The 26,882-nt window shown below is 39.9% G+C and overlaps 1 protein-coding gene across 1 annotated transcript in view; it reads left to right on the forward strand.

Annotated features, from left to right (window-relative positions):
• Window positions 1-1,264: 1,264 nt before the first annotated feature.
• The window catches only part of LOC142256846 (indolethylamine N-methyltransferase-like), a 78,040-nt gene continuing 52,422 nt past the window's right edge, over window positions 1,265-26,882 (forward strand). Inside the window, exon 1 of the mRNA XM_075328775.1 lies at window positions 1,265-1,435. Coding sequence (XP_075184890.1) covers window positions 1,285-1,435 — 151 coding nt within the window. The 5' untranslated portion in view covers window positions 1,265-1,284. The remainder of the gene's footprint in view (window positions 1,436-26,882) is intronic.

The raw sequence follows: 26,882 nt of genomic DNA on the forward strand, positions 1-26,882 counted from the left end.
CTGTATATATTTTGTCTAAAGAGTTTCTTGTATGTAATGAGGTATTCGGGGACAATGCCAAGGTGGTGGAGTGGTCATGTGTTATAGATGGTTTCAACAATGGGTTGGTGATATTTTATTATTGCAGATCATTGATGATTAGTGTTAAAAAGACAAGATAAAATGGTGATTACTTTACAAAAATTAAGCACAACCATAGATTGACCTTAATATGATATGTGTAGAAGATTACTTAATTAGTTTGTAGTCTTTCGTTTGTGAACCCGGCCCCACCCACACCTATTGCCGGTCCACATTATACATATATAGCCAGGGTCTCAGCTTCCCATACACGGTAAGATTTTTAACTGCATGAGAGGACACACATTAGCTAGGGACCCCAATGTAAGAGAATGCTATGATGAGGTGCTGGGGCTCTGCTGTATTGATCAATTCAATAGCTAAATTTCTCATTATTTTTAAGTTCATGGCTGTTATGCAGATACCATTGTCATATTTTCATTTCTTACATATAGCTATTGTATTTTTCATGTCAGTGTTCACATAGCAGTTTCTGCTTTACATTTATTCCCCTTACATAGTCACTGGTGCAGCCCTTCTCTTTATATAGTTACTTTTTTTAGGGTTTTTGCACCCAGTTCAGACTTCGCATGGTGTTCTAAATGTTATTTCATAATTAGAAGATAAAACTCCTGCAAAGAAGAAGACCAAATATTCAAGAAATTATAGAAAAATAAGAGACAAAATAATCAATAGTTCTATAATGATAAGAAGCGGAATGTACTTAAGCATTAAATGATTATTTTCTTTTTGTTTTATTTATGTAGCTGTATTTTTTACATTTTATTTCAACAGCAAATTTTTGTTTGCTTAAACTGTATATTTTTTATATTATATGAGGGACTTAGGGTAGCCTGATTTATCATGTAACAACATATATTTACACTAAATAGTAATCTTATTCCATTGAGAAGTAGAAAATCAAAGCATCTTACAATCTGTTTTTAAAACCCTACTGCATGGCCGATCAGACTCTACTTTTGAGATGCCACAGCAAACTGAAAATTGTAACTGATATGACGAAGGTTCAACTCCTGATCCAGCTCCATACCTCCCTTAGGGACCTATGATGTAAATATGTCATAGGTTGTTAAAGAGTCAAAAACATTCTGCATGGAAATTTAGGATCACATGAACTCCATGTAAGTTGAATCCTGCTGATTATATAAAGACCTTGAGCACCGGTGTAGAGGGAGTCACCCGTCTGTGATACAAGATTAGACAATGGATCCCAGTCCCTCTAAGTTCTATTCTGAACATGGCTTTGATTCCAGACAATGTCTTGAGCATTATTTTTCAGACGAATCTGAAATGAACTTTGGAGCTGACCTCTTGGAATTTCCTATGAAAAATCTTACAGAAACTTTTGCTGAGGGTATGTATCTTAACCTTTTCACTGCATACTTAACTGGTTTTAAATAACATATATATATATATATATATATATATATATATATATATACAGTACAGACCAAAAGTTTGGACACACCTTCTCATCTCTAGAACAACTGTTAAGAGGAGACTTTGTGCAGCAGGCCTTCATGGTAAAATAGCTGCTAGGAAACCACTGCTAAGGACAGGCAACAAGCAGAAGAGACTTGTTTGGGCTAAAGAACACAAGGAATGGACATTAGACCAGTTGAAATCTGTGCTTTGGTCTGATGAGTCCAAATTTGAAATCTTTGGATCCAACCACCGTGTCTTTGTAGAAAAGGGGAACGGATGGACTCTACATGGCTGGTTCCCACCGTGAAGCATGGAGGAGGAGGTGTGATGGTGTGGGGGTGCTTTGCTGGTGACACTGTTGGGGATTTGTTCAAAATTGAAGGCATACAGAATTAGCATGCCTACCACAGCATCTTGCAGTGGCATGCTATTCCCTCCGGTTTGCGTTTAGTTGGACCATCATTTATTTTTCAACAGGACAATGACCCCAAACACACCTCCAGGCTGTGTAAGGGCTATTTGACTAAGAAGGAGAGTGATGGGGTGTTACGCCAGATGACCTGGCCTCCACAGTCACCAGACCTGAACCCAATCGAGATGGTTTGGGGTGAGCTGGACTGCAGAGTGAAGGCAAAAGGGCCAACAAGTGCCTAGCATCTCTGGAAACTCCTTAAAGACTGTTGGAAAACCATTTCCGGTGACTACCTCTTGAAGCTCATCAAGAGAATTCCAAGAGTGTGCACAGTAGTAATGAAAGCAAAAGGTGGCTACTTTGAAGAACCTAGAATATGACATATGTTCAGTTGTTTCACACTTTAAGTATTTCATTCCACATGTTTTAATTCATAGTTTTGATGCCTTCAATGTGAATCTACAATTCAAACAAACTCTTTGAATGAGAAGGTGTGTCCAAACGTTTGGTCTATACTGTATATATATATATATATATATATATATATATATATGAAATAAATTCTGTGGTGTGGTTAAATCGCAATTTTAAAACTTTTTAACTGTTTCCCGACATGGGGATTTATCAATTTTGTGCTTTTGTTTCTTCCTCCCCTTTTTTCAAGAGTTCTATTTGTTTAATTTTTCCATCAAAATATTCAAATGAATTCTTGCTTTTTGCAGGACAAGTTGCACTTTTGAAAGACACCATGCATTTTATCATGTGTTGTACCAGAAAACGAGAAAGGCAATTCCAAGAGTGTCAGCACTGCAACAAAAAAATGTCATAATTGTTTCTTTTTTACAGCATTCATTGCACAATAAAAATGACTTGGCAATATGATCCTCAAGGTTAGGGTGTGCTCACACTAGCGTATAGCATCTGATACAAGAGCATCGGATGCAATATGCTAATGACACCCGGCTCAAACTCTACTGTGAGCGTGATCCGAGTGTCATTCACTGTGATCCGATTCTCTGGCATGTGAGAATTGGATCACAGGTGCAAAGGAGATTAATTTCTCCATCTTCTCCATCGCTTGTCTCTGTGTATATCAGACTGCAGTCAGATTACATGTGAGTGCAGTCCGATGTTTCACATATACCATAGTGTTAGGTCCGGGTGATGGTGGATCCTCTGGGCCATGCACCAGACTCCTCCAGTGAGGCAACCTGGAGCTAACCCCTATACAGGGACTGTCCGGTCACTCCACCAGAGGGCCTAGGTACACGGTAGCCGGAGTACTAGCGGGACCGGGATAGCGTCCCTAAGGGAACGGGTAGAACGGAGTCTTTAGAACCACAGAGTTCTTGGAGACAATTAAGGGAGTCCGGTACGGGTGCTGGTTAGGAAGCTCAGATGGGATCTGGGTTAGCTGGATGTGACGTGGAGGCAGCCGGGTGAAGCCGGGGATCACAGACAGGCACAGGCAGATGTAACGGTGGTGGGATTCCCCGCTGACGGACACCGGAGGACCTCTAGGCAAACCCGGATTCAGGAGCCGGTTACGGAGGCAGAGCAGACTCTATGAAAGAGGCAGAGTTAGCACAGGCAAGGCACATGGGGACCTGGACTCCTAGCTTGCAGAACTTGACGAACAGGCGACGCCCTCCAGGCAGGGAGCTCCTAATATACCTGACCCTGACTGATGTAATATCCTGTTTAGGGAGTGCAGGGCCTTTAAGAGGAAGTCAGTGACCGTGCGCGCGCCCTAATGCACATGCGTGACGCCCGGGTGCCGGAGGCCAGAGCAGGGAGCGGTGCCGAGGAGGACGTGTGGCTGGAGGCAGGAGACCCGGGGACAGGAGCGGTGAGTGAGAAACGATGTCGGGACCCGGGGAGCGTGACAGTACCCCCCCCCAGGCCCCCCTCCCCGCAACCGGGACAGAAAGGCACGAATCAGAGGAGTACCCACATTCTCCCGGGGTTCCCAGGATCTATCCTTGGGACCATAACCTGCCCAATCGACCAGGAAGTACTGCCGTCCCCTGACGGTCTTCATGGCCACGATATCTCTTACCGCATAGATGTCATCATCGGCTATGGTAGGAGGAGGACAGGCATCAGAGGAGAAGGGACCGAGGACAACAGGTTTCAGCAAGGACACATGGAAGGAGTTGGATATCCGCATGGAGGGCGGTAGCTGCAACTTGTAGGACACCTCGTTGATCTTCCTGAGGACCTTGAAGGGACCGATGTACTGCGGACCCAGCTTGTACGAAGGAATCTTGAGTCGGACGTACTTGGAGGCAAGCCAGACCAAGTCCCCAGGAGAGAAGCAAGGAGGATCAAGACGTCTCTTGTCCGCATGTTTCTTCATTCGTGCAGCAGCATGTCCCAGGGAGGTCTTGACTGAGGCCCATATAGCGGAGAAGTCTCTGGCCAGGGCATCTGCTGCAGGTACATCGGAAGCTGGAGAGACTGGTAACGGCACAGAAGGCAGAAGACCATAGACAACATGGAAGGGAGAACTGGAGGTGGATTCGCTGACCTGGTGGTTATGAGAGAATTCAGCCCAAGGAAGGAGCGTGGACCAGTTGTCCTGGTGGACATTGACGTAGTGACGAAGGAAGGTGGTCATGATCTGGTTGACTCGTTCCACTTGTCCGTTTGACTGAGGGTGGTAGGCAGAGGAAAAGTCCAGAGACACCCCCAGGTGTTCACAGAAGCGTGAGGTGAATTGGGTTCCTCTGTCGGACACGATATGGGCAGGAAAGCCATGCAGCCGGAAGATGTGCTGTATGAAGGCGTCCGCAAGCTCTTGAGCAGAGGGCAATCCGGCCATAGGAACAAAATGAGCCATTTTCGAGAATCGGTCCACCACGACCCAGATGACCGTATGACCGGAGGACAAGGGCAAGTCCGTGACAAAGTCCATGGCTATGTGTTGCCATGGAATGGAAGGAGTTGGCAGAGGGAGAAGAGGACCAAAGGGCAGGTGCTTAGGCGTCTTGTTCCGGGCACAGGAGGAACATGCAGAGACGAAGGCGGTGACATCTGTATGAAGAGACGGCCACCAATAGTGACGGGCGATGACGCCCCAGGTTTTCTTCTGGCCGGCGTGTCCGGCCATTTTCGAGGAGTGTCCCCATTGGAGGACCTTGAGTCGGTCGGTCTCCGTGACGTACGTCTTCCCAGGAGGAATCTGTGCCAGGGAGACGGGAGCCACCGGGATGACCTTGCTAGGACAGATGATGGGCTGGCTTGGCTCCTCCTCTTGGTCTACCGGAACAAAGGACCGAGACAGGGCATCTGCCCGTACGTTCTTGTCCGCAGGCCGATAGTGTAGCTGAAAATCAAACCTGGCGAAGAAGAGAGACCAACGTGCTTGGCGCGGATTCAGCCTTTGAGCGGAGCGTATATACTCCAGGTTTTTGTGGTCAGTATAGATGATCACCGGGTAAACCGCTCCCTCCAGGAGATATCGCCATTCCTCCAACGCCATCTTAACGGCCAGGAGCTCTCGATCACCAATGGTATAATTGCGTTCTGGGGCTGAGAAGACCTTGGAGAAGAAGCCGCAGGTGACCAACTTCCCGGTGGCGGATTTCTGCATAAGTACGGCTCCTGCCCCTGCGGAGGAGGCGTCAACCTCCAGGGTGAATTGGCGGTTCAACTCAGGACGGTGAAGGACGGGAGAAGAAGCAAAGGACCGCTTCAGAGAGCAGAAGGTGGCTTCGGCCTCGGGTGTCCAAGCCTTCGGATTGGCCCCCTTCTTGGTCAGGTCGGAGAGCGGAGCAGTTAGGGTCGAGAAGTGAGGGACGAACTGGCGATAGTAGTTAGCAAAACCGAGGAAACGTTGGATGGCTTTTAGTCCCGAAGGAGGAGGCCAGTCGAGGATAGCAGAGACCTTCCCGGGATCCATCTGCAGTCCGGTGTCCGATATTACATAGCCCAAAAAGGGGAGAGATGATTGTTCGAACACACACTTCTCGTGTTTGGCGTATAAGCGATTCTTCCTCAGCCTCTGTAGCACGATTTGCACGTGCTCTCTGTGGGTACGTAGGTCTGGGGAGTAGATTAAGATGTCGTCCAGGTATACGACTACACAGACATAGAGGAGGTCCCTGAACACATCGTTCACCAGCTCCTGGAAGACTGCCGGAGCATTGCAAAGGCCGAAGGGCATCACGCAATATTCATAGTGCCCGTCCCGGGTGTTGAAGGCGGTCTTCCACTCGTCCCCGGAGCGTATGCGAACCAGGTTGTAAGCCCCACGGAGATCCAATTTGGTGAATATACGGGCTCCCCGGAGCCGATCGAAGAGTTCAGGGATGAGAGGCAGGGGGTATTTGTTTTTCACTGTGATCTGGTTTAGTCCCCGGTAATCGATACAGGGCCGTAGGTCGCCTTCTTTTTTCTTGACGAAGAAGAAGCCCGCACCAGCCGGGGATGAGGACCTGCGAATGAACCCCCGTGCCAGGTTCTCGGTGATGTATTCAGACATGGCCCGGGTCTCAGCAGGGGACAAAGGGTATATCCGTCCCCGAGGGGGTGTGGTTCCCGGCAGGTCAATGGCACAGTCGTAGGGTTGATGTGGAGGCAATACCTCCGACTCCTTTTTATCGAACACATCCGCGAAGGACCAATAGGCTGGAGGAAGACCAGGTAAGGAGTCCGGGGCCGGAGGACGACGGACGGGCTGGACTGACTGGAGGCAGTTCTCATGATAAGACGGGCCCCAGCGGATGATTTCTCCAGTACGCCAGCTGACCGTAGGTTCATGTACCCATAACCAGGGTAAACCCAGCAGAAGCGGATGAGACATGCGTGGTAGAACATAGAAGGCGATTTCTTCGGTGTGTAGCACACCGATACGCAGTTTCACAGGTTTAGTGACGAACAGGACGGAATCAGAGAGGGGTTTCCCATCCACAGAGGCTATCACAAGCGGTGTCTGCAGCGGGGTGACAGGTAACTGGTACTTGTCAACTGTGGCCTGGTGGATGAAGTTACCCGCTGCCCCGGAGTCGAGATATGCCTCTGCCGTGAAGCGGGTTTCTCCTGTTGTCACCTGTACAGTCCATGTCACTGCGTCAGAGAGCTTCCCAGTACCTAGGGTGGCCTCTCCTACCAACCCTAGGCTTTGGAGTTTCCCGGTTTCGCTGGGCAGACACGCACCTGGTGTGCGCCATCTCCACAATAGAAGCCGAGACCCTTGGCGGCTCGTTCCGCTCGACGCTGCTCGGAGGACCGTAGCCGGTCCACTTGCATGGACTCCATGGGCTCATGGATGGAGGAGCCAGAGAGCCCGGATGAGGAGAGGATAGGCTTCTGTGGAGAAGCAGAGTGCCTTACAGGGCGCCGCTCGCACTACATTTCCTTAGACCTTTCTTGGAAGCGGAGGTCTATCCGGGTTGCGAGGGCGATCAGGGAGTCCAAGGTGGAGGGGACGTCTCGACCGGCCAGCTCGTCCTTGATACGACCGGTAAGCCCCTCCCAGAAGGCGGCAGTCAAGGCTTCATTGTTCCACCCCAACTCAGATGCCAGCGTGCGGAACCGGATGGCATACTGACCAACTGTCAAAGTTCCTTGGCGTAGCCTGAGGAGGGATGAGGCGGATGAAGAAGCACGTCCGGGTTCATCGAATGCGGTGCGGAAGGTGTGCAAGAAGTCCTGGATGTTGGTGGTTACTGGATCTTCCCTCTCCCACAAGGGGTTCATCCATGCCAGTGCTTCACCCTCCAGATGAGACATGACGAAGGCAACTTCAGCTTGGTCGGAAGCGAAGAGATGTGGGAGCAGTTTGAAGTGCAGCGAGCACTGGTTCAAGAACCCACGGCAGTTCTTGGGGTCCCCGGCAAACCGAGGCGGAGAGGCTAGTCTCAGTTGCGAGGTCGCAGACGTTGTCCCTACGGAAGCCGTGGATGTGGCGGAAGTGGACAGGGACGTGGCTGTGGATTGCAGTGTGTTCAGGCGGGTGTCCACTGACGTCATGAAGGCCAACATACGGGATTGGGTCTCTCGCTGACGTACCAGCTCCTGCTGCAATCCGGCCAGTTGGGATGCTAGTGCTTCGGCGGGATCCATGGCCTGTTCGCTCTGTTAGGTCCGGGTGATGGTGGATCCTCTGGGCCGTGCACCAGACTCCCCCAGTGAGGCAACCTGGAGCTAACCCCTATACAGGGACTGTCCGGTCGCCCCACCAGAGGACCTAGGTACACGGTAGCCGGAGTACTAGCCGGACCGGGATAGCGTCCCTCAGGGAACGGGTAGAACGGAGTCTTTAGAACCACAGAGTTCTTGGAGACAATTAAGGGAGTCCAGTACGGGTGCTGGTTAGGAAGCTCAGACGGGATCCGGGTTAGCTGGATGTGACGGGGAGGCAGCCGGGTGAAGCCGGGGATCACAGACAGGCACAGGCAGATGTAACGGTGGTGGGATTCCCCGCTGACGGACACCGGAGGACCTCTAGGCAAACCCAGATTCAGGAGCCGGTTACGGAGGCAGAGCAGACTCTACGAAAGAGACAGAGTTAGCACAGGCAAGGCACATGGGGACCTGGACTCCTAGCTTGCAGAACTTGACGAACAGGCGACGCCCTCCAGGCAGGGAGCTCCTAATATACCTGACCCTGACTGATGTAATATCCTGTTTAGGGAGTGCAGGGCCTTTAAGAGGAAGTCAGTGACCGCGCGCGCGCCCTAATGCACATGCGTGACGCCCGGGTGCCGGAGGCCAGAGCAGGGAGCGGTGCCGAGGAGGACGTGTGGCTGGAGGCAGGAGACCCGGGGACAGGAGCGGTGAGTGAGAAACGACGTCGGGACCCGGGGAGCGTGACACATAGACTTTGTGCTTGTGCTGAAATAATTTGCCAATCATAGCATGTGGCAATTTTTTTTTTCTCATGCCAAATCTGAATTAGAAATAAAATTGCTGATCGCCACTGTTCCATAGTATAACATTGGGGAGACTGCTATCTGATAAAACATCAAAAAGCGTTTATCCATGTTACACACTGGCTATATGCCAGTGTGAATTAGTCTTGGTATGATTATGATGATACCAAACATGCTTAGGGCTTTTTTGTTAAAAATTTAAAAACAAAAATCAGAAATTTGTAAAAAATTACTTTGTGTAACCATATTCTGTGAACCGTAACATTTTCAATGTTAAGTTAATGGAACTGTATGAAAACTTGTTTTTTTCACCATGAGTTCACACCATTTTGAGTATATCCTGTTTTGCTTGCCTCTTATTGCATTTTTTGCGGTGTTGCGGTGACGTAAAAGCCACATTTCTAGCATTTTGATTATTCTTGTTATTGTAGTATTTATAATTAGGTTAATTAATCTTATATTTTGATAGATCAGACTTTTTGAACTTGGAAATACCAAATTTGCATATTTTTGAAATATAGATTTCTTCTTGCTTAAGTATATGTTAGGCTACGGGTTGAACTAGATGGACTTAGAGTCTCCCTTCAACCTTAAAAACTATGATACTATGATACTATGATACTATGTGATATCCCAATGCTTAGGTATATGTGATATCCCAATAATCCTTTCAACTCCTTAATGACATATGATGTACATGTATTGTCATGAGAATTATGGTGGTTCGAGGTTCTCCAGTTCTAAGCTCGAGTGATTTTGGGGGCTGTTCGAGATCGAACTAGAACTCGAGTTTTTTGCAAAAGCTCGATAGTTCTAGATACGTTCGAGAACGGTTCTAGCAGCAAAAAGCAGGGCTTTTTACAGCTAGAGTGTGCAGGAGCCATTGCTGGCAGCCTGCCAGAAGCTGGTAACCAAGATAAACATCGGGTATCCAAGCAAAACGCTTTGGTTAGTAACCCGATGTTTATCTTAGTTACGTGCAGGAAGCCCACACTTTCCCGCTCAGCTCGCTCCACCCCCTCCTGCCCGCGGCATGTACACATACATACACACACACACACACACACACACACACACACACACACACACACACATGGTCCCGCTCGGCTTACCTGCGGTGATGAAGTCCCGCCATCCCGACCTCAGCGCTGTCATTGTCCTCCATGGCCGCCGCTTGTCACATCACCTCTCGCTTCCGACCCGAGACTGACTAGCGGTGACGTCACGGACCTCTCGCGATACTTGATGTGAAGGCGCCGGTCATTGACCTCAGTGACAGGGGCTGTCAGTGTGCTGGAGATCAGCGCAGGTAATGTACCTCGCTGATAGCAGCACTTGTCATGCCCTGCAGTGACCTGGGCTGACCCATTGATGTTAGCTCAGGTCACTGCATTGCTCTCCCAGCCAATGGGGAACATCCTGCTCTTCATTGACTGGGACAGTGTGGATCGTCATGGCAACCCCTTGGATTACAGCAGACCTGGATTTGTTTTTCATTCTAATAAATTGGTTAAAGAGGGAATGTTTTGGGGAGTGTTTTTTCAAATAAAAATGTGGTTGTCGTCTATTTTTTTTTATTACTGACTGGGTTGGTGATGTCGGGTATCTGATAGACGCCTGACCTCACCAACCCCAGGGCTTGATGCCAGGTGACATTACACATCTGGTATTAACCCCATATATTACCCCGTTTGCCACCGCACCAGGGCGCGGGATGAGCTGGGGCGAAGCACCAGGATTGGCGCATCTAATGGATGCGCCACTTCTGGGGCGGCTGCGGCCTGCTATTTTTAGGCTGGAGAGAGTCCAATAACCATGGACCTCCCTAGTCTGAGAATATCAGGCCCAGCTGTCTGCTTTACCTTGGCTGGTGATCCAATTTTGGGGGACCCCTACGTGTTTTTTTTTTTAATTATTTATTTAATTTAAAATAACAGCGTGGGGTGCCCTCAGTTTTGGATTACCATCCAAGGTGAGGTTGCCAGCTGTGGTCTGCAGGCTGCAGCCGTCTGCTTTACCCTAGCTGGCTACAAAACTAGGGGGAACCCTACGTCATTTTTTTTTTCATTTTTTTGGCTAAATACAAAACTAAGCACCCCTTAGTGCCACATGAAAGGTACCAAAGGGTGCTCCACTTTTTCTCCATTTTTTTCTCCACTTTTTCTCCATTTTTTTCTCCACTTTTTCTCCACTTTTTCTCCACTTTCTCTCCATTTTTTCTCCACTTTTTTCTCCACTTTTTCTCCACTTATTCTCCACTTATTCTCCTCTTTTTCTCCACTTTATTCTCCACTTTTTCTCCATTTTTTTCCACTTTTTTTCCACTTTTTCTCCACTTTTTCTCCACTTTTTCTCCATTTTTTTCCACTTTTTCTCCACTTTTTCTCCATTTTTTCTCCACTTTTTTCTCCACTTTTTCTCCACTTTTTCTCCACTTTTTCTCCACTTTTTCTTCTCTTTTTCTACACTTTTTCTCCACTTTTTCTCCATTTTTTTCTCCACTTTTTCTCCACTTTTTCTCCACTTTTTCTCCATTTTTTTCTCCATTTTTTTTACTTTTTTTCCACTTTTTCTCCACTTTTTCTCCACTTTTTCTCCACTTTTTCTCCATTTTTTTCTCCACTTTTTCTCCACTTTTTCTCTTCTTTTTCTCCACTTTTTCTCCACTTTTTCTCCATTTTTTCTCCACTTTTTTCTCCACTTTTTGTCCACGTATTCTCCACTTATTCTCCACTTTTTCTCCACTTATTCTCCACTTTTTCTCCATTTTTTTCCACTTTTTTTCCACTTTTTCTCCACTTTTTCTCCATTTTTTTCTCCACTTTTTCTCCTCTTTTTCACCACTTTTTCTCCACTTTTTCTCCATTTTTTCTCCACTTTTTTCTCCACTTTTTCTCCACTTTTTCTCCTCTTTTTCTCCACTTTTTCTCCACTTTTTCTCCATTTTTTTCCACTTTTTTTCCACTTTTTCTCCACTTTTTTCTCCACTTTTTCTCCACTTTTTCTCCTCTTTTTCTCCACTTTTTCTCCACTTTTTCTCCACTTTTTCTCCATTTTTTTTCTCCACTTTTTCTCCACTTTTTCTCCACTTTTTCTCCATTTTTGTCTCCACTTTTTTTCCACTTTTTCTCCACTTTTTCTCCATTTTTTTCTCCACTTTTTCTCCACTTTTTCTCCTCTTTTTCTCCACTTTTTCTCCACTTTTTCTCCATTTTTTCTCCACTTTTTTCTCCACTTTTTGTCCACGTATTCTCCACTTATTCTCCACTTTTTCTCCACTTATTCTCCACTTTTTCTCCATTTTTTTCCACTTTTTTTCCACTTTTTCTCCACTTTTTCTCCATTTTTTTCTCCACTTTTTCTCCACTTTTTCTCCACTTTTTCTAAATTTTTGTCTCCACTTTTTTTCCACTTTTTCTCCACTTTTTCTCCATTTTTTTCTCCATTTTTTCTCCACTTTTTTCTCCACTTTTTGTCCACGTATTCTCCACTTATTCTCCACTTTTTCTCCACTTATTCTCCACTTTTTCTCCATTTTTTTCCACTTTTTTTCCACTTTGTCTCCACTTTTTCTCCACTTTTTCTCCATTTTTTCTCCACTTTTTCTCCACTTTTTCTCCTCTTTTTCTCCACTTTTTCTCCACTTTTTCTCCATTTTTTCTCCATTTTTTTCCACTTTTTTTCCACTTTTTCTCCACTTTTTCTCCACTTTTTCTCCACTTTTTCTCCATTTTTTTCCACTTTTTCTCCACTTTTTCTCCTCTTTTTCTCCACTTTTTCTCCACTTTTTCTCCATTTTTTCTCCACTTTTTTCTCCACTTTTTCTCCACTTTCTCTTTATTTTTTTCTCCACTTTTTCTCCACTTTTTCTCCTCTTTTTCTCCACTTTTTCTCCACTTTTTCTCCATTTTTTTCTCCACTTTTTCTCCACTTTTTCTCCATTTTATTCTCCTCTTTTTCTCCACTTTTTCTCCATTTTTTCCACTTTTTTTCCACTTTGTCTCCACTTTTTCTCCATTTTTTTCTTCACTTTTTCTCCACTTTTTCTCCTCTTTTTCTCCACTTTTTCTCCACTTTTTCTCCATTTTTTCTCCATTTTTTTCCACTTTTTTTCCACTTTTTCTCCACTTTTTCTCCACTTTTTCTCCATTTTTTTCCACTTTTTCTCCACTTTTTCTCCTCTTTTTCTCCACTTTTTCTCCACTTTTTCTCCATTTTTTCTCCACTTTTTCTCCATTTTTTTCTCCACTTTTTCTCCACTTTTTCTCTTCTTTTTCTCCACTTTTTCTCCACTTTTTCTCCATTTTTTTCTCCACTTTTTCTCCACTTTTTCTCCACTTTTTCTCCATTTTTTCTCCACTTTTTTCTCCACTTTTTCTCCACTTTTTCTCCGCTTTTTCTCCACTTTTTCTCCACTTTTTCTCCATTTTTTTCTCCACTTTTTCTCCACTTTTTCTCCTCTTTTTCTCCACTTTTTCTCCATTTTTTTCTCCACCTTTTCTCCACTTTTTCTCCATTTTTTTCTCCACTTTTTCTCCACTTTTTCTCCTCTTTTTCTCCACTTTTTCTCCACTTTTTCTCCATTTTTTCCCAACTTTTTCTCCACTTTTTCTCCACTTTTTCTCCATTTTTTCTCCATTTTTTTCTCCACTTTTTCTCCACTTTTTCTCCTCTTTTTCTCCACTTTTTCTCCATTTTTTTCTCCACCTTTTCTCCACTTTTTCTCCACTTTTTCTCCATTTTTTTCTCCACTTTTTCTCCACTTTTTCTCCTCTTTTTCTCCACTTTTTCTCCACTTTTTCTCCATTTTTTCTCCACTTTTTCTCCACTTTTTCTCCACTTTTTCTCCATTTTTTTCTCCACTTTTTCTCCACATTTTCTCCACTTTTTCTCCATTTTTTCTCCACTTTTTCTCCACTTTTTCTCCATTTTTTTCTCCACTTTTTTCCACTTTTTTTCCACTTTTTCTCCACTTTTTCTCCACTTTTTCTCCATTTTTTTTCTCCACTTTTTCTCCTCTTTTTCTCCACTTTTTCTCCACTTTTTCTCCATTTTTTCTCCACTTTTTTCTCCACTTTTTCTCCACTTTTTCTCCACTTTTTCTCCATTTTTTTCTCCACTTTTTCTCCACTTTTTCTCCTCTTTTTCTCCACTTATTCTCCACTTTTTCTCCATTTTTTTCTCCACTTTTTCTCCACTTTTTCTCCATTTATTTTCTCCTCTTTTTCTCCACTTTTTCTCCACTTTTTCTCCATTTTTTCTCCACTTTTTTCTCCACTTTTTCTCCACTTTTTCTCCACTTTTTCTCCACTTTTTCTCCATTTTTTTCTCCACTTTTTCTCCACTTTTTCTCCTCTTTTTCTCCACTTTTTCTCCATTTTTTTCTCCACCTTTTCTCCACTTTTTCTCCACTTTTTCTCCATTTTTTTCTCCACTTTTTCTCCACTTTTTCTCCACTTTTTCTCCATTTTTTCTCCACTTTTTCTCCACTTTTTCTCCACTTTTTCTCCACTTTTTCTCCATTTTTTTCTCCACTTTTTCTCCACATTTTCTCCACTTTTTCTCCCTCTTTTTCTCCATTTTTTCTCCACTTTTTCTCCACTTTTTCTCCACTTATTCTCCACTTATTCTCCACTTTTTCTCCACTTATTCTCCACTTTTTCTCCATTTTTTCCACTTTTTTTCCACTTTTTCTCCACTTTTTCTCCACTTTTTCTCCATTTTTTTCTCCACTTTTTCTCCACTTTTTCTCCTCTTTTTCTCCACTTTTTCTCTTCTTTTTCTCCATTTTTTCTCCACTTTTTTCTCCACTTTTTCACCACTTTTTCTCCATTTTTTTCTCCACTTTTTCTCCACTTTTTCTCCACTTTTTTCTCCACTTTTTCTCTACTTTTTCTCCATTTTTTCTCCACTTTTTTCTCCACTTTTTCACCACTTTTTCTCCATTTTTTTCTCCTCTTTTTCTCCACTTTTTCTCCACTTTTTCTCCATTTTTTCTCCACTTTTTCTCCACTTTTTCTCCACTTTTTCTCCATTTTTTTCTCCACTTTTTCTCCATTTTTTTCTCCACTTTTTCTCCATTTTTTCTCCACTTTTTCTCCACTTTTTCTCCATTTTTTTCTCCACTTTTTTCCACTTTTTTTCCACTTTTTCTCCACTTTTTCTCCACTTTTTCTCCATTTTTTTCTCCACTTTTTCTCCTCTTTTTCTCCACTTTTTCTCCACTTTTTCTCCATTTTTTCTCCACTTTTTTCTCCACTTTTTCTCCACTTTTTCTCCACTTTTTCTCCATTTTTTTCTCCACTTTTTCTCCACTTTTTCTCCTCTTTTTCTCCACTTATTCTCCACTTTTTCTCCATTTTTTTCTCCACTTTTTCTCCACTTTTTCTCCATTTATTTTCTCCTCTTTTTCTCCACTTTTTCTCCACTTTTTCTCCATTTTTTCTCCACTTTTTTCTCCACTTTTTCTCCACTTTTTCTCCACTTTTTCTCCACTTTTTCTCCATTTTTTTCTCCACTTTTTCTCCACTTTTTCTCCTCTTTTTCTCCACTTTTTCTCCATTTTTTTCTCCACCTTTTCTCCACTTTTTCTCCACTTTTTCTCCATTTTTTTCTCCACTTTTTCTCCACTTTTTCTCCTCTTTTTCTCCACTTTTTCTCCACTTTTTCTCCATTTTTTCTCCACTTTTTTCTCCACTTTTTCTCCTCTTTTTCTCCACTTTTTCTCCACTTTTTCTCCACGTATTCTTTACTTTTTCTTCCCTTTTTCTCCATTTTTTTCTCCACTTTTTCTCCACTTTTTCTCCATTTTTTCTCCACTTTTTTCTCCACTTTTTCTCCACTTTTTCTCCACTTTTTCTCCACTTTTTCTCCATTTTTTTCTCCACTTTTTCTCCACATTTTCTCCACTTTTTCTCCCTCTTTTTCTCCATTTTTTCTCCACTTTTTCTCCACTTTTTCTCCACTTATTCTCCACTTATTCTCCACTTTTTCTCCACTTATTCTCCACTTTTTCTCCATTTTTTTCCACTTTTTTTCCACTTTTTCTCCACTTTTTCTCCACTTTTTCTCCATTTTTTTCTCCACTTTTTCTCCACTTTTTCTCCTCTTTTTCTCCACTTTTTCTCTACTTTTTCTCCATTTTTTCTCCACTTTTTTCTCCACTTTTTCACCACTTTTTCTCCATTTTTTTCTCCACTTTTTCTCCACTTTTTCTCTACTTTTTTCTCCACTTTTTCTCCACTTTTTCTCCACTTTTTCTCCACTTTTTCTCCACTTTTTCTCCATTTTTTTCTCCACTTTTTCTCCACTTTTTCTCCACTTTTTCTCCATTTTTTTCTCCACTTTTTTCCACTTTTTTTCCACTTTTTCTCCACTTTTTCTCCACTTTTTCTCCATTTTTTTCTCCACTTTTTCTCCACTTTTTCTCCTCTTTTTCTCCACTTTTTCTCCACTTTTTCTCCACTTTTTCTCCATTTTTTCTCCACTTTTTCTCCACTTATTCTCCACTTTTTCTCCACTTATTCTCCACTTATTCTCCACTTTTTCTCCACTTATTCTCCGCTTTTTCTCCATTTTTTTCTCCACTTTTTCTCCACTTTTTCTCCACTTTTTCTCCACTTTTTCTCCATTTTTTTCTCCACTTTTTTCCACTTTTTTTCCACTTTTTCTCCACTTTTTCTCCATTTTTTTCTCCATTTTTTCTCCACTTTTTCTCCATTTTTTTCTCCTCTTTTTCTCCACTTTTTCTCCACTTTTTCTCAACTTTTTCTCCACTTTTTCTCCACTTTTTCTCCACGTATTCTTTACTTTTTCTCCACTTTTTCTCCATTTTTTTCTCCACTTTTTCTCCACTTTTTCTCCATTTTTTCTCCACTTTTTTCTCCACTTTTTCTCCACTTTTTCTCCACTTTTTCTCCACTTTTTCTCCACTTTTTCTCCATTTTTTTCTCCACTTTTTCTCCACATTTTCTCCACTTTTTCTCCCTCTTTTTCTCCATTTTTTCTCCACTTTTTCTCCACTTTTTCTCCACTTTTTCTCCACTTATTCTCCACTTATTCTCCACTTTTTCTCCACTTATTCTCCACTTTTTCTCCATTTTTTTCCACTTTTTTTCCACTTTTTCTCCACTTTTTCTCCACTTTTTCTCCTCTTTTTCTCCACTTTTTCTCTACTTTTTCTCCATTTTTTCTCCACTTTTTTCTCCACTTTTTCACCACTTTTTCTCCATTTTTTTCTCCACTTTTTCTCCACTTTTTTCTCCACTTTTTCTCTACTTTTTCTCCATTTTTTCTCCACTTTTTTCTCCACTTTTTCACCACTTTTTCTCCATTTTTTTCTCCTCTTTTTCTCCACTTTTTCTCCACTTTTTCTCCATTTTTTCTCCACTTTTTCTCCACTTTTTCTCCACTTTTTCTCCATTTTTTTCTCCACTTTTTCTCCATTTTTTTCTCCACTTTTTCTCCATTTTTTCTCCACTTTTTCTCCACTTTTTCTCCATTTTTTTCTCCACTTTTTTCCACTTTTTTTCCACTTTTTCTCCACTTTTTCTCCACTTTTTCTCCATTTTTTTCTCCACTTTTTCTCCTCTTTTTCTCCACTTTTTCTCCACTTTTTCTCCATTTTTTCTCCACTTTTTTCTCCACTTTTTCTCCACTTTTTCTCCACTTTTTCTCCATTTTTTTCTCCACTTTTTCTCCACTTTTTCTCCTCTTTTTCTCCACTTTTTCTCCACTTTTTCTCCATTTTTTTCTCCACTTTTTCTCCACTTTTTCTCCATTTTTTTCTCCACTTTTTCTCCACTTTTTCTCCACTTTTTCTCCATTTTTTCTCCATTTTTTTCTCCACTTTTTCTCCACTTTTTCTCCACTTTTTCTCCACTTTTTCTCCATTTTTTTCTCCACTTTTTCTCCACTTTTTCTCCTCTTTTTCTCCACTTTTTCTCCACTTTTTCTCCAATTTTTTCTCCACTTTTTCTCCACTTTTTCTCCACTTTTTCTCCACTTTTTCTCCATTTTTTTCTCCACTTTTTTCCACTTTTTTCCACTTTTTCTCCACTTTTTCTCCATTTTTTTCTCCACTTTTTCTCCTCTTTTTCTCCACTTTTTCTCCACTTTGTCTCCATTTTTTCTCCACTTTTTTCTCCACTTTTTCTCCACTTTTTCTCCACTTTTTCTCCACTTATTCTCCACTTTTTCTCCACTTTTTCTCCACTTTTTCTTCACTTTTTCTCCATTTTTTCTCCACTTTTCTCCACTTCTTCTCCATTTTTTCTCCACTTTTTTCTCCACTTTTTCTCCACTTTTTCTCCACTTTTTCTCCATTTTTTTCTCCACTTTTTCTCCACTTTTTCTCCACCTTTTCTCTACTTTTTTCTCCACTTTTTTCTCCACTTTTTCTCCACTTTTTCTCCACTTTTTCTCCACTTTTTCTCCATTTTTTTCTCCACTTTTTCTCCTCTTTTTCTCCACTTTTTCTCCACTTTGTCTCCATTTTTTCTCCACTTTTTTCTCCACTTTTTCTCCACTTATTCTCCACTTTTTCTCCACTTTTTCTCCACTTTTTCTCCACTTTTTCTCCACTTATTCTCCATTGTCTTCTCCACTTTTTCTCCACTTTTTCTCCACTTTTTCTCCACTTTTTCTCCATTTTTTTCTCCACTTTTTCTCCACTTTTTCTCCTCTTTTTCTCCACTTTTTCTCCACTTTTTTCTCCACTTTTTCTCCACTTTTTCTCCACTTTTTCTCCACTTTTTCTCCATTTTTTTCTCCACTTTTTTCCACTTTTTTCCACTTTTTCTCCACTTTTTCTCCACTTTTTCTCCATTTTTTTCTCCACTTTTTCTCCTCTTTTTCTCCACTTTTTCTCCACTTTGTCTCCATTTTTTCTCCACTTTTTTCTCCACTTTTTCTCCACTTATTCTCCACTTTTTCTCCACTTTTTCTCCACTTATTCTCCACTTTTTCTCCACTTTTTCTCCACTTTTTCTTCACTTTTTCTCCATTTTTTTCTCCACTTTTCTCCACTTCTTCTCCATTTTTTCTCCACTTTTTTCTCCACTTTTTCTCCACTTTTTCTCCACTTTTTCTCCATTTTTTTCTCCACTTTTTCTCCACTTTTTCTCCACCTTTTCTCCATTTTTTCTCCACTTTTTTCTCCACTTTTTCTCCACTTATTCTCCACTTTTTCTCCACTTATTCTCTCCACTTTTTCTCCATTTTTTTCTCCACTTTTTCTCCACTTTTTCTCCACTTTTTCTCCATTATTTTCTCTACTTTTTTCCACTTTTTTCCACTTTTTCTCCACTTTTTCTCCATTTTTTTCTCCACTTTTTCTCCACTTTTTCTCCTCTTTTTCTCCACTTTTTCTCCACTTTTTCTCCATTTTTTTCTCCACTTTTTCTCCACTTTTTCTCCTCTTTTTCTCCACTTTTTCTCCACTTTTTCTCCATTTTTTCTCCACTTTTTTCTCCACTTTTTCTCCACTTATTCTCCACTTATTCTCCACTTTTTCTCCACTTATTCTCCACTTTTTCTCTATTTTTTTCCACTTTTTTTCCACTTTTTCTCCACTTTTTCTCCACTTTTTCTCCATTTTTTCTCCACTTTTTCTCCACTTTTTCTCCTCTTTTTCTCCACTTTTTCTCCACTTTTTCTCCATTTTTTCTCCACTTTTTTCTCCACTTTTTCTCCACTTATTCTCCACTTATTCTCCACTTTTTCTCCACTTATTCTCCACTTTTTCTCTATTTTTTTCCACTTTTTTTCCACTTTTTCTCCCTTTTTTCTCCACTTTTTCTCCATTTTTTTCCACTTTTTCTCCACTTTTTCTCCTCTTTTTCTCCACTTTTTCTCCACTTTTTCTCCATTTTTTCTCCACTTTTTCTCCACTTTTTCTCCACTTTTTCTCCACTTTTTCTCCATTTTTTTCTCCACTTTTTCTCCACTTTTTCTCCTCTTTTTCTCCACTTTTTCTCCACTTTTTCCCCACTTTTTCTCCATTTTTTTCCACTTTTTCTCCACTTTTTCTCCTCATTTTCTCCACTTTTTTTCCACTTTTTCTCCATTTTTTCTCCACTTTTTTCTCCACTTTTTCTCCACTTTTTCTCCATTTTTTTCTCCACTTTTTCTCCACTTTTTCTCCACTTTTTCTCCATTTTTTTCTCCACTTTTTTCCACTTTTTTTCCACTTTTTCTCCACTTTTTCTCCACTTTTTCTCCATTTTTTTCTCCACTTTTTCTCCACTTTTTCTCCTCTTTTTCTCCACTTTTTCTCCACTTTTTCTCCACTTTTTCTCCATTTTTTCTCCACTTTTTCTCCACTTATTCTCCACTTATTCTCCACTTTTTCTCCACTTATTCTCCACTTTTTCTCCATTTTTTTCCACTTTTTTTCCACTTTTTCTCCACTTTTTCTCCACTTTTTCTCCATTTTTTTCTCCACTTTTTCTCCACTTTTTCTCCTCTTTTTCTCCACTTTTTCTGTACTTTTTTTCCATTTTTTCTCCACTTTTTTCTCCACTTTTTGTCCACTTATTCTCCACTTATTCTCCACTTTTTCTCCATTTTTTTCCACTTTTTCTCCACTTTTTCTCCATTTTTTTCTCCACTTTTTTCCACTTTTTTTCCACTTTTTCTCCACTTTTTCTCCATTTTTTTCTCCATTTTTTCTCCACTTTTTCTCCATTTTTTTCTCCTCGTTTTCTCCACTTTTTCTCCACTTTTTCTCAACTTTTTCTCCACTTTTTCTCCACTTTTTCTCCACGTATTCTTTACTTTTTCTCCACTTTTTCTCCATTTTTTTCTCCACTTTTTCTCCACTTTTTCTCCATTTTTTCTCCACTTTTTTCTCCACTTTTTCTCCACTTTTTCTCCACTTTTTCTCCACTTTTTCTCCACTTTTTCTCCATATTTTTCTCCACTTTTTCTCCACATTTTCTCCACTTTTTCTCCCTCTTTTTCTCCATTTTTTCTCCACTTTTTCTCCACTTTTTCTCCACTTTTTCTCCACTTATTCTCCACTTATTCTCCACTTTTTCTCCACTTATTCTCCACTTTTTCTCCATTTGTTTCCACTTTTTTTCCACTTTTTCTCCACTTTTTCTCCACTTTTTCTCCATTTTTTTCTCCACTTTTTCTCCACTTTTTCTCCTCTTTTTCTCCACTTTTTCTCTACTTTTTCTCCATTTTTTCTCCACTTTTTTCTCCACATTTTCTCCACTTATTCTCCACTTATTCTCCACTTATTCTCCACTTTTTCTCCACTTATTCTCCACTTTTTCTCCATTTTTTTTCCACTTTTTTTCCACTTTTTCTCCACTTTTTCTCCACTTTTTCTCCATTTTTTCTCCATTTTTTTCCACTTTTTCTCCACTTTTTCTCCTCATTTTCTCCACTTTTTTTCCACTTTTTCTCCATTTTTTCTCCACTTTTTTCTCCACTTTTTCTCCACTTTTTCTCCATTTTTTTCTCCACTTTTTCTCCTCTTTTTCTCCACTTTTTCTCCATTTTTTTCTCCACTTTTTTCCACTTTTTTTCCACTTTTTCTCCACTTTTTCTCCACTTTTTCTCCATTTTTTTCTCCACTTTTTCTCCACTTTTTCTCCTCTTTTTCTCCACTTTTTCTCCACTTTTTCTCCACTTTTTCTCCACTTTTTCTCCACTTATTCTCCACTTATTCTCCACTTTTTCTCCACTTTTTCTCCATTTTTTTCTCCACTTTTTCTCCACTTTTTCTCCTCTTTTTCTCCACTTTTTCTCCACTTTTTCCCCACTTTTTCTCCATTTTTTTCCACTTTTTCTCCACTTTTTCTCCTCATTTTCTCCACTTTTTTTCCACTTTTTCTCCATTTTTTCTCCACTTTTTTCTCCACTTTTTCTCCACTTTTTCTCCATTTTTTTCTCCACTTTTTCTCCACTTTTTCTCCACTTTTTCTCCATTTTTTTCTCCACTTTTTTCCACTTTTTTTCCACTTTTTCTCCAATTTTTCTCCACTTTTTCTCCATTTTTTTCTCCACTTTTTCTCCACTTTTTCTCCTCTTTTTCTCCACTTTTTCTCCACTTTTTCTCCACTTTTTCTCCATTTTTTCTCCACTTTTTCTCCACTTATTCTCCACTTATTCTCCACTTTTTCTCCACTTATTCTCCACTTTTTCTCCATTTTTTTCCACTTTTTTTCCACTTTTTCTCCACTTTTTCTCCACTTTTTCTCCATTTTTTTCTCCACTTTTTCTCCACTTTTTCTCCTCTTTTTCTCCACTTTTTCTGTACTTTTTTTCCATTTTTTCTCCACTTTTTTCTCCACTTTTTGTCCACTTATTCTCCACTTATTCTCCACTTTTTCTCCATTTTTTTCCACTTTTTTTCCACTTTTTCTCCACTTTTTCTCCACTTATTCTCCACTTATTCTCCACTTTTTCTCCACTTATTCTCCACTTTTTCTCCATTTTTTTCTCCACTTTTTCTCCACTTTTTCTCCACTTTTTCTCCACTTTTTCTCCATTTTTTTCTCCACTTTTTTCCACTTTTTTCCACTTTTTCTCCACTTTTTCTCCATTTTTTTCTCCATTTTTTCTCCACTTTTTTCTCCACTTTTTCTCCACTTTTTCTCCACTTTTTCTCCATTTTTTTCTCCACTTTTTCTCCACTTTTTCTCCACTTTTTCTCCTCTTTTTCTCCACTTTTTCTCCACTTTTTCTCCACTTTTTCTCCACTTTTTCTCCATTTTTTTCTCCTCTTTTTCTCCACTTTTTCTCCACTTTTTCTCCATTTTTTCTCCACTTTTTTCTCCACTTTTTCTCCACTTTTTCTCCTCTTTTTCTCAACTTTTTCTCCACTTTTTCTCCATTTTTTCTCCACTTTTTTCTCCACTTTTTGTCCACGTATTCTCCACTTATTCTCCACTTTTTCTCCACTTATTCTCCACTTTTTCTCCATTTTTTTCCACTTTTTTTCCACTTTTTCTCCACTTTTTCTCCACTTTTTCTCCACTTTTTCTCCATTTTTTTCTCCACTTTTTCTCCACTTTTTCTCCTCTTTTTCACCACTTTTTCTCCACTTTTTCTCCATTTTTTCTCCACTTTTTTCTCCACTTTTTCTCCACTTTTTCTCCTCTTTTTCTCCACTTTTTCTCCACTTTTTCTCCATTTTTTTCCACTTTTTTTCCACTTTTTCTCCACTTTTTCTCCACTTTTTCTCCACTTTTTCTCCTCTTTTTCTCCACTTTTTCTCCACTTTTTCTCCATTTTTTTCTCCACTTTTTCTCCACTTTTTCTCCACTTTTTCTCCATTTTTTTTCTCCACTTTTTTCCACTTTTTTTCCACTTTTTCTCCACTTTTTCTGCACTTTTTCTCCATTTTTTTCTCCACTTTTTCTCCACTTTTTCTCCTCTTTTTCTCCACTTTTTCTCCACTTTTTCTCCATTTTTTCTATACTTTTTTCTCCACTTTTTGTCCACGTATTCTCCACTTATTCTCCACTTTTTCTCCACTTATTCTCCACTTTTTCTCCATTTTTTTCCACTTTTTTTCCACTTTTTCTCCACTTTTTCTCCACTTTTTCTCCATTTTTTTCTCCACTTTTTCTCCACTTTTTCTCCTCTTTTTCTCCACTTTTTCTCCACTTTTTCTCCATTTTTTCTCCATTTTTTTCCACTTTTTTTCCACTTTTTCTCCACTTTTTCTCCACTTTTTCTCCACTTTTTCTCCATTTTTTTCCACTTTTTCTCCACTTTTTCTCCTCTTTTTCTCCATTTTTTCTCCACTTTTTCTCCATTTTTTCTCCACTTTTTTCTCCACTTTTTCTCCACTTTTTCTCCACTTTTTCTCCATTTTTTTCTCCACTTTTTCTCCACTTTTTCTCCTCTTTTTCTCCACTTTTTCTCCACTTTTTCTCCATTTTTTTCTCCACTTTTTCTCCACTTTTTCTCCATTTTATTCTCCTCTTTTTCTCCACTTTTTCTCCACTTTCTCTCCATTTTTTCTCCACTTTTTTCTCCACTTTTTCTCCACTTTTTCTCCGCTTTTTCTCCACTTTTTCTCCACTTTTTCTCCATTTTTTTCTCCACTTTTTCTCCACTTTTTCTCCTCTTTTTCTCCACTTTTTCTCCATTTTTTTCTCCACCTTTTCTCCACTTTTTCTCCACTTTTTCTCCATTTTTTTCTCCACTTTTTCTCCACTTTTTATCCTATTTTTCTCCACTTTTTCTCCATTTTTTCACCACTTTTTCTCCACTTTTTCTCCACTTTTTCTCCATTTTTTCTCCACTTTTTTCTCCACTTTTTCTCCACTTTTTCTCCACTTTTTCTCCACTTTTTCTCCATTTTTTTCTCCACTTTTTCTCCACATTTTCTCCACTTTTTCTCCACTTTTTCTCCATTTTTTCTCCACTTTTTCTCCACTTTTTCTCCACTTATTCTCCACTTATTCTCCACTTTTTCTCCACTTATTCTCCACTTTTTCTCCATTTTTTTCCACTTTTTTTCCACTTTTTCTCCACTTTTTCTCCATTTTTTTCTCCACTTTTTCTCCACTTTTTCTCCATTTTTTTCTCCACTTTTTCTCCACTTTTTCTCCACTTTTTCTCCACTTTTTCTCCATTTTTTCTCCATTTTTTTCTCCACTTTTTCTCCACTTTTTCTCCACTTATTCTCCACTTTTTCTCCATTTTTTCCACTTTTTTTCCACTTTTTCTCCACTTTTTCTCCACTTTTTCTCCACTTTTTCTCCATTTTTTTCCACTTTTTCTCCATTTTTTCTCCTCTTTTTCTCCACTTTTTCTCCACTTTTTCTCCATTTTTTCTCAACTTTTTTCTCCACTTTTTCTCCACTTTTTCTCCACTTTTTCTCCACTTTTTCTCCATTTTTTCTCCACTTTTTCTCCACTTTTTCTCCTCTTTTTCTCCTCTTTTTCTCCACTTTTTCTCCACTTTTTCTCCATTTTTTCTCAACTTTTTTCTCCACTTTTTCTCCACTTTTTCTCTACTTTTTCTCCACTTTTTCTCCATTTTTTTCTCCACTTTTTCTCCATTTATTTTCTCCTCTTTTTCTCCACTTTTTCTCCACTTTTTCTCCATTTTTTCTCCACTTTTTTCTCCACTTTTTCTCCACTTTTTCTTCACTTTTTCTCCACATTTTCTCCATTTTTTTCTCCACTTTTTCTCCACTTTTTCTCCACTTTTTCTCCACTTTTTCTCCATTTTTTTCTCCACTTTTTCTCCACTTTTTCTTCTCTTTTTCTCCACTTTTTCTCCACTTTTTCTCCATTTTTTTCTCCACTTTTTCTCCATTTATTTTCTCCTCTTTTTCTCCACTTTTTCTCCACTTTTCTCCTCTTTTTCTACACTTTTTCTCCATTTTTTCTCCACCTTTTCTCCACTTTTTCTCCACTTTTTCTCCTCTTTTTCTCCACTTTTTCTCCACTTTTTCTCCATTTTTTCTCCACTTTTTTCTCCACTTTTTCTCCACTTATTCTCCACTTTTTCTCCACTTTTTCTCCATTTTTTTCTCCACTTTTTCTCCACTTTTTCTCCACTTTTTCTCCATTTTTTCTCCAATTTTTTCTCCACTTTTTCTCCACTTTTTCTCCACTTTTTCTCCACTTTTTCTCCATTTTTTTCTCCACTTTTTTCCACTTTTTTTCCACTTTTTCTCCACTTTTTCTCCACTTTTTCTCCATTTTTTTCTCCACTTTTTCTCCTCTTTTTCTCCACTTTTTCTCCACTTTGTCTCCATGTTTTCTCCACTTTTTTCTCCACTTTTTCTCCACTTATTCTCCACTTTTTCTCCACTTATTCTCCACTTTTTCTCCATTGTCTTCTCCACTTTTTCTCCACTTTTTCTCCACTTTTTCTCCATTTTTTTCTTCACTTTTTCTCCACTTTTTCTCCTCTTTTTCTCCACTTTTTCTCCACTTTTTCTCCAATTTTTTCTCCACTTTTTCTCCACTTTTTCTCCACTTTTTCTCCATTTTTTTCTCCACTTTTTTCCACTTTTTTCCACTTTTTCTCCACTTTTTCTCCATTTTTTTCTCCACTTTTTCTCCTCTTTTTCTCCACTTTTTCTCCACTTTGTCTCCATTTTTTCTCCACTTTTTTCTCCACTTTTTCTCCACTTTTTCTCCACTTTTTCTCCACTTATTCTCCACTTTTTCTCCACTTTTTCTCCACTTTTTCTTCACTTTTTCTCCATTTTTTTCTCCACTTTTCTCCACTTCTTCTCCATTTTTTCTCCACTTTTTTCTCCACTTTTTCTCCACTTTTTCTCCACTTTTTCTCCATTTTTTTCTCCACTTTTTCTCCACTTTTTCTCCACCTTTTCTCCACTTTTTTCTCCACTTTTTTCTCCACTTTTTCTCCACTTATTCTCCACTTTTTCTCCACTTTTTCTCCATTTTTTTCTCCACTTTTTCTCCTCTTTTTCTCCACTTTTTCTCCACTTTGTCTCCATTTTTTCTCCACTTTTTTCTCCACTTTTTCTCCACTTATTCTCCACTTTTTCTCCACTTTTTCTCCACTTTTTCTCCACTTATTCTCCACTTTTTCTCCATTGTCTTCTCCACTTTTTCTCCACTTTTTTCTCCACTTTTTCTCCACTTTTTCTCCACTTTTTCTCCACTTTTTCTCCATTTTTTTCTCCACTTTTTTCCACTTTTTCTCCACTTTTTCTCCACTTTTTCTCCATTTTTTTCTCCACTTTTTCTCCTCTTTTTCTCCACTTTTTCTCCACTTTGTCTCCATTTTTTCTCCACTTTTTTCTCCACTTTTTCTCCACTTATTCTCCACTTTTTCTCCACTTTTTCTCCACTTTTTCTCCACTTATTCTCCACTTTTTCTCCACTTTTTCTCCACTTTTTCTTCACTTTTTCTCCATTTTTTTCTCCACTTTTCTCCACTTCTCCATTTTTTCTCCACTTTTTTCTCCACTTTTTCTCCACTTTTTCTCCACTTTTTCTCCATTTTTTTCTCCACTTTTTCTCCACTTTTTCTCCACCTTTTCTCCATTTTTTCTCCACTTTTTTCTCCACTTTTTCTCTACTTATTCTCCACTTTTTCTCCACTTATTCTCCATTATTTTCTCTACTTTTTT

This window comes from Anomaloglossus baeobatrachus, chromosome 11 (genome assembly GCF_048569485.1).
Source record: "Anomaloglossus baeobatrachus isolate aAnoBae1 chromosome 11, aAnoBae1.hap1, whole genome shotgun sequence".
Classification (NCBI taxonomy): domain Eukaryota; kingdom Metazoa; phylum Chordata; class Amphibia; order Anura; family Aromobatidae; genus Anomaloglossus; species Anomaloglossus baeobatrachus.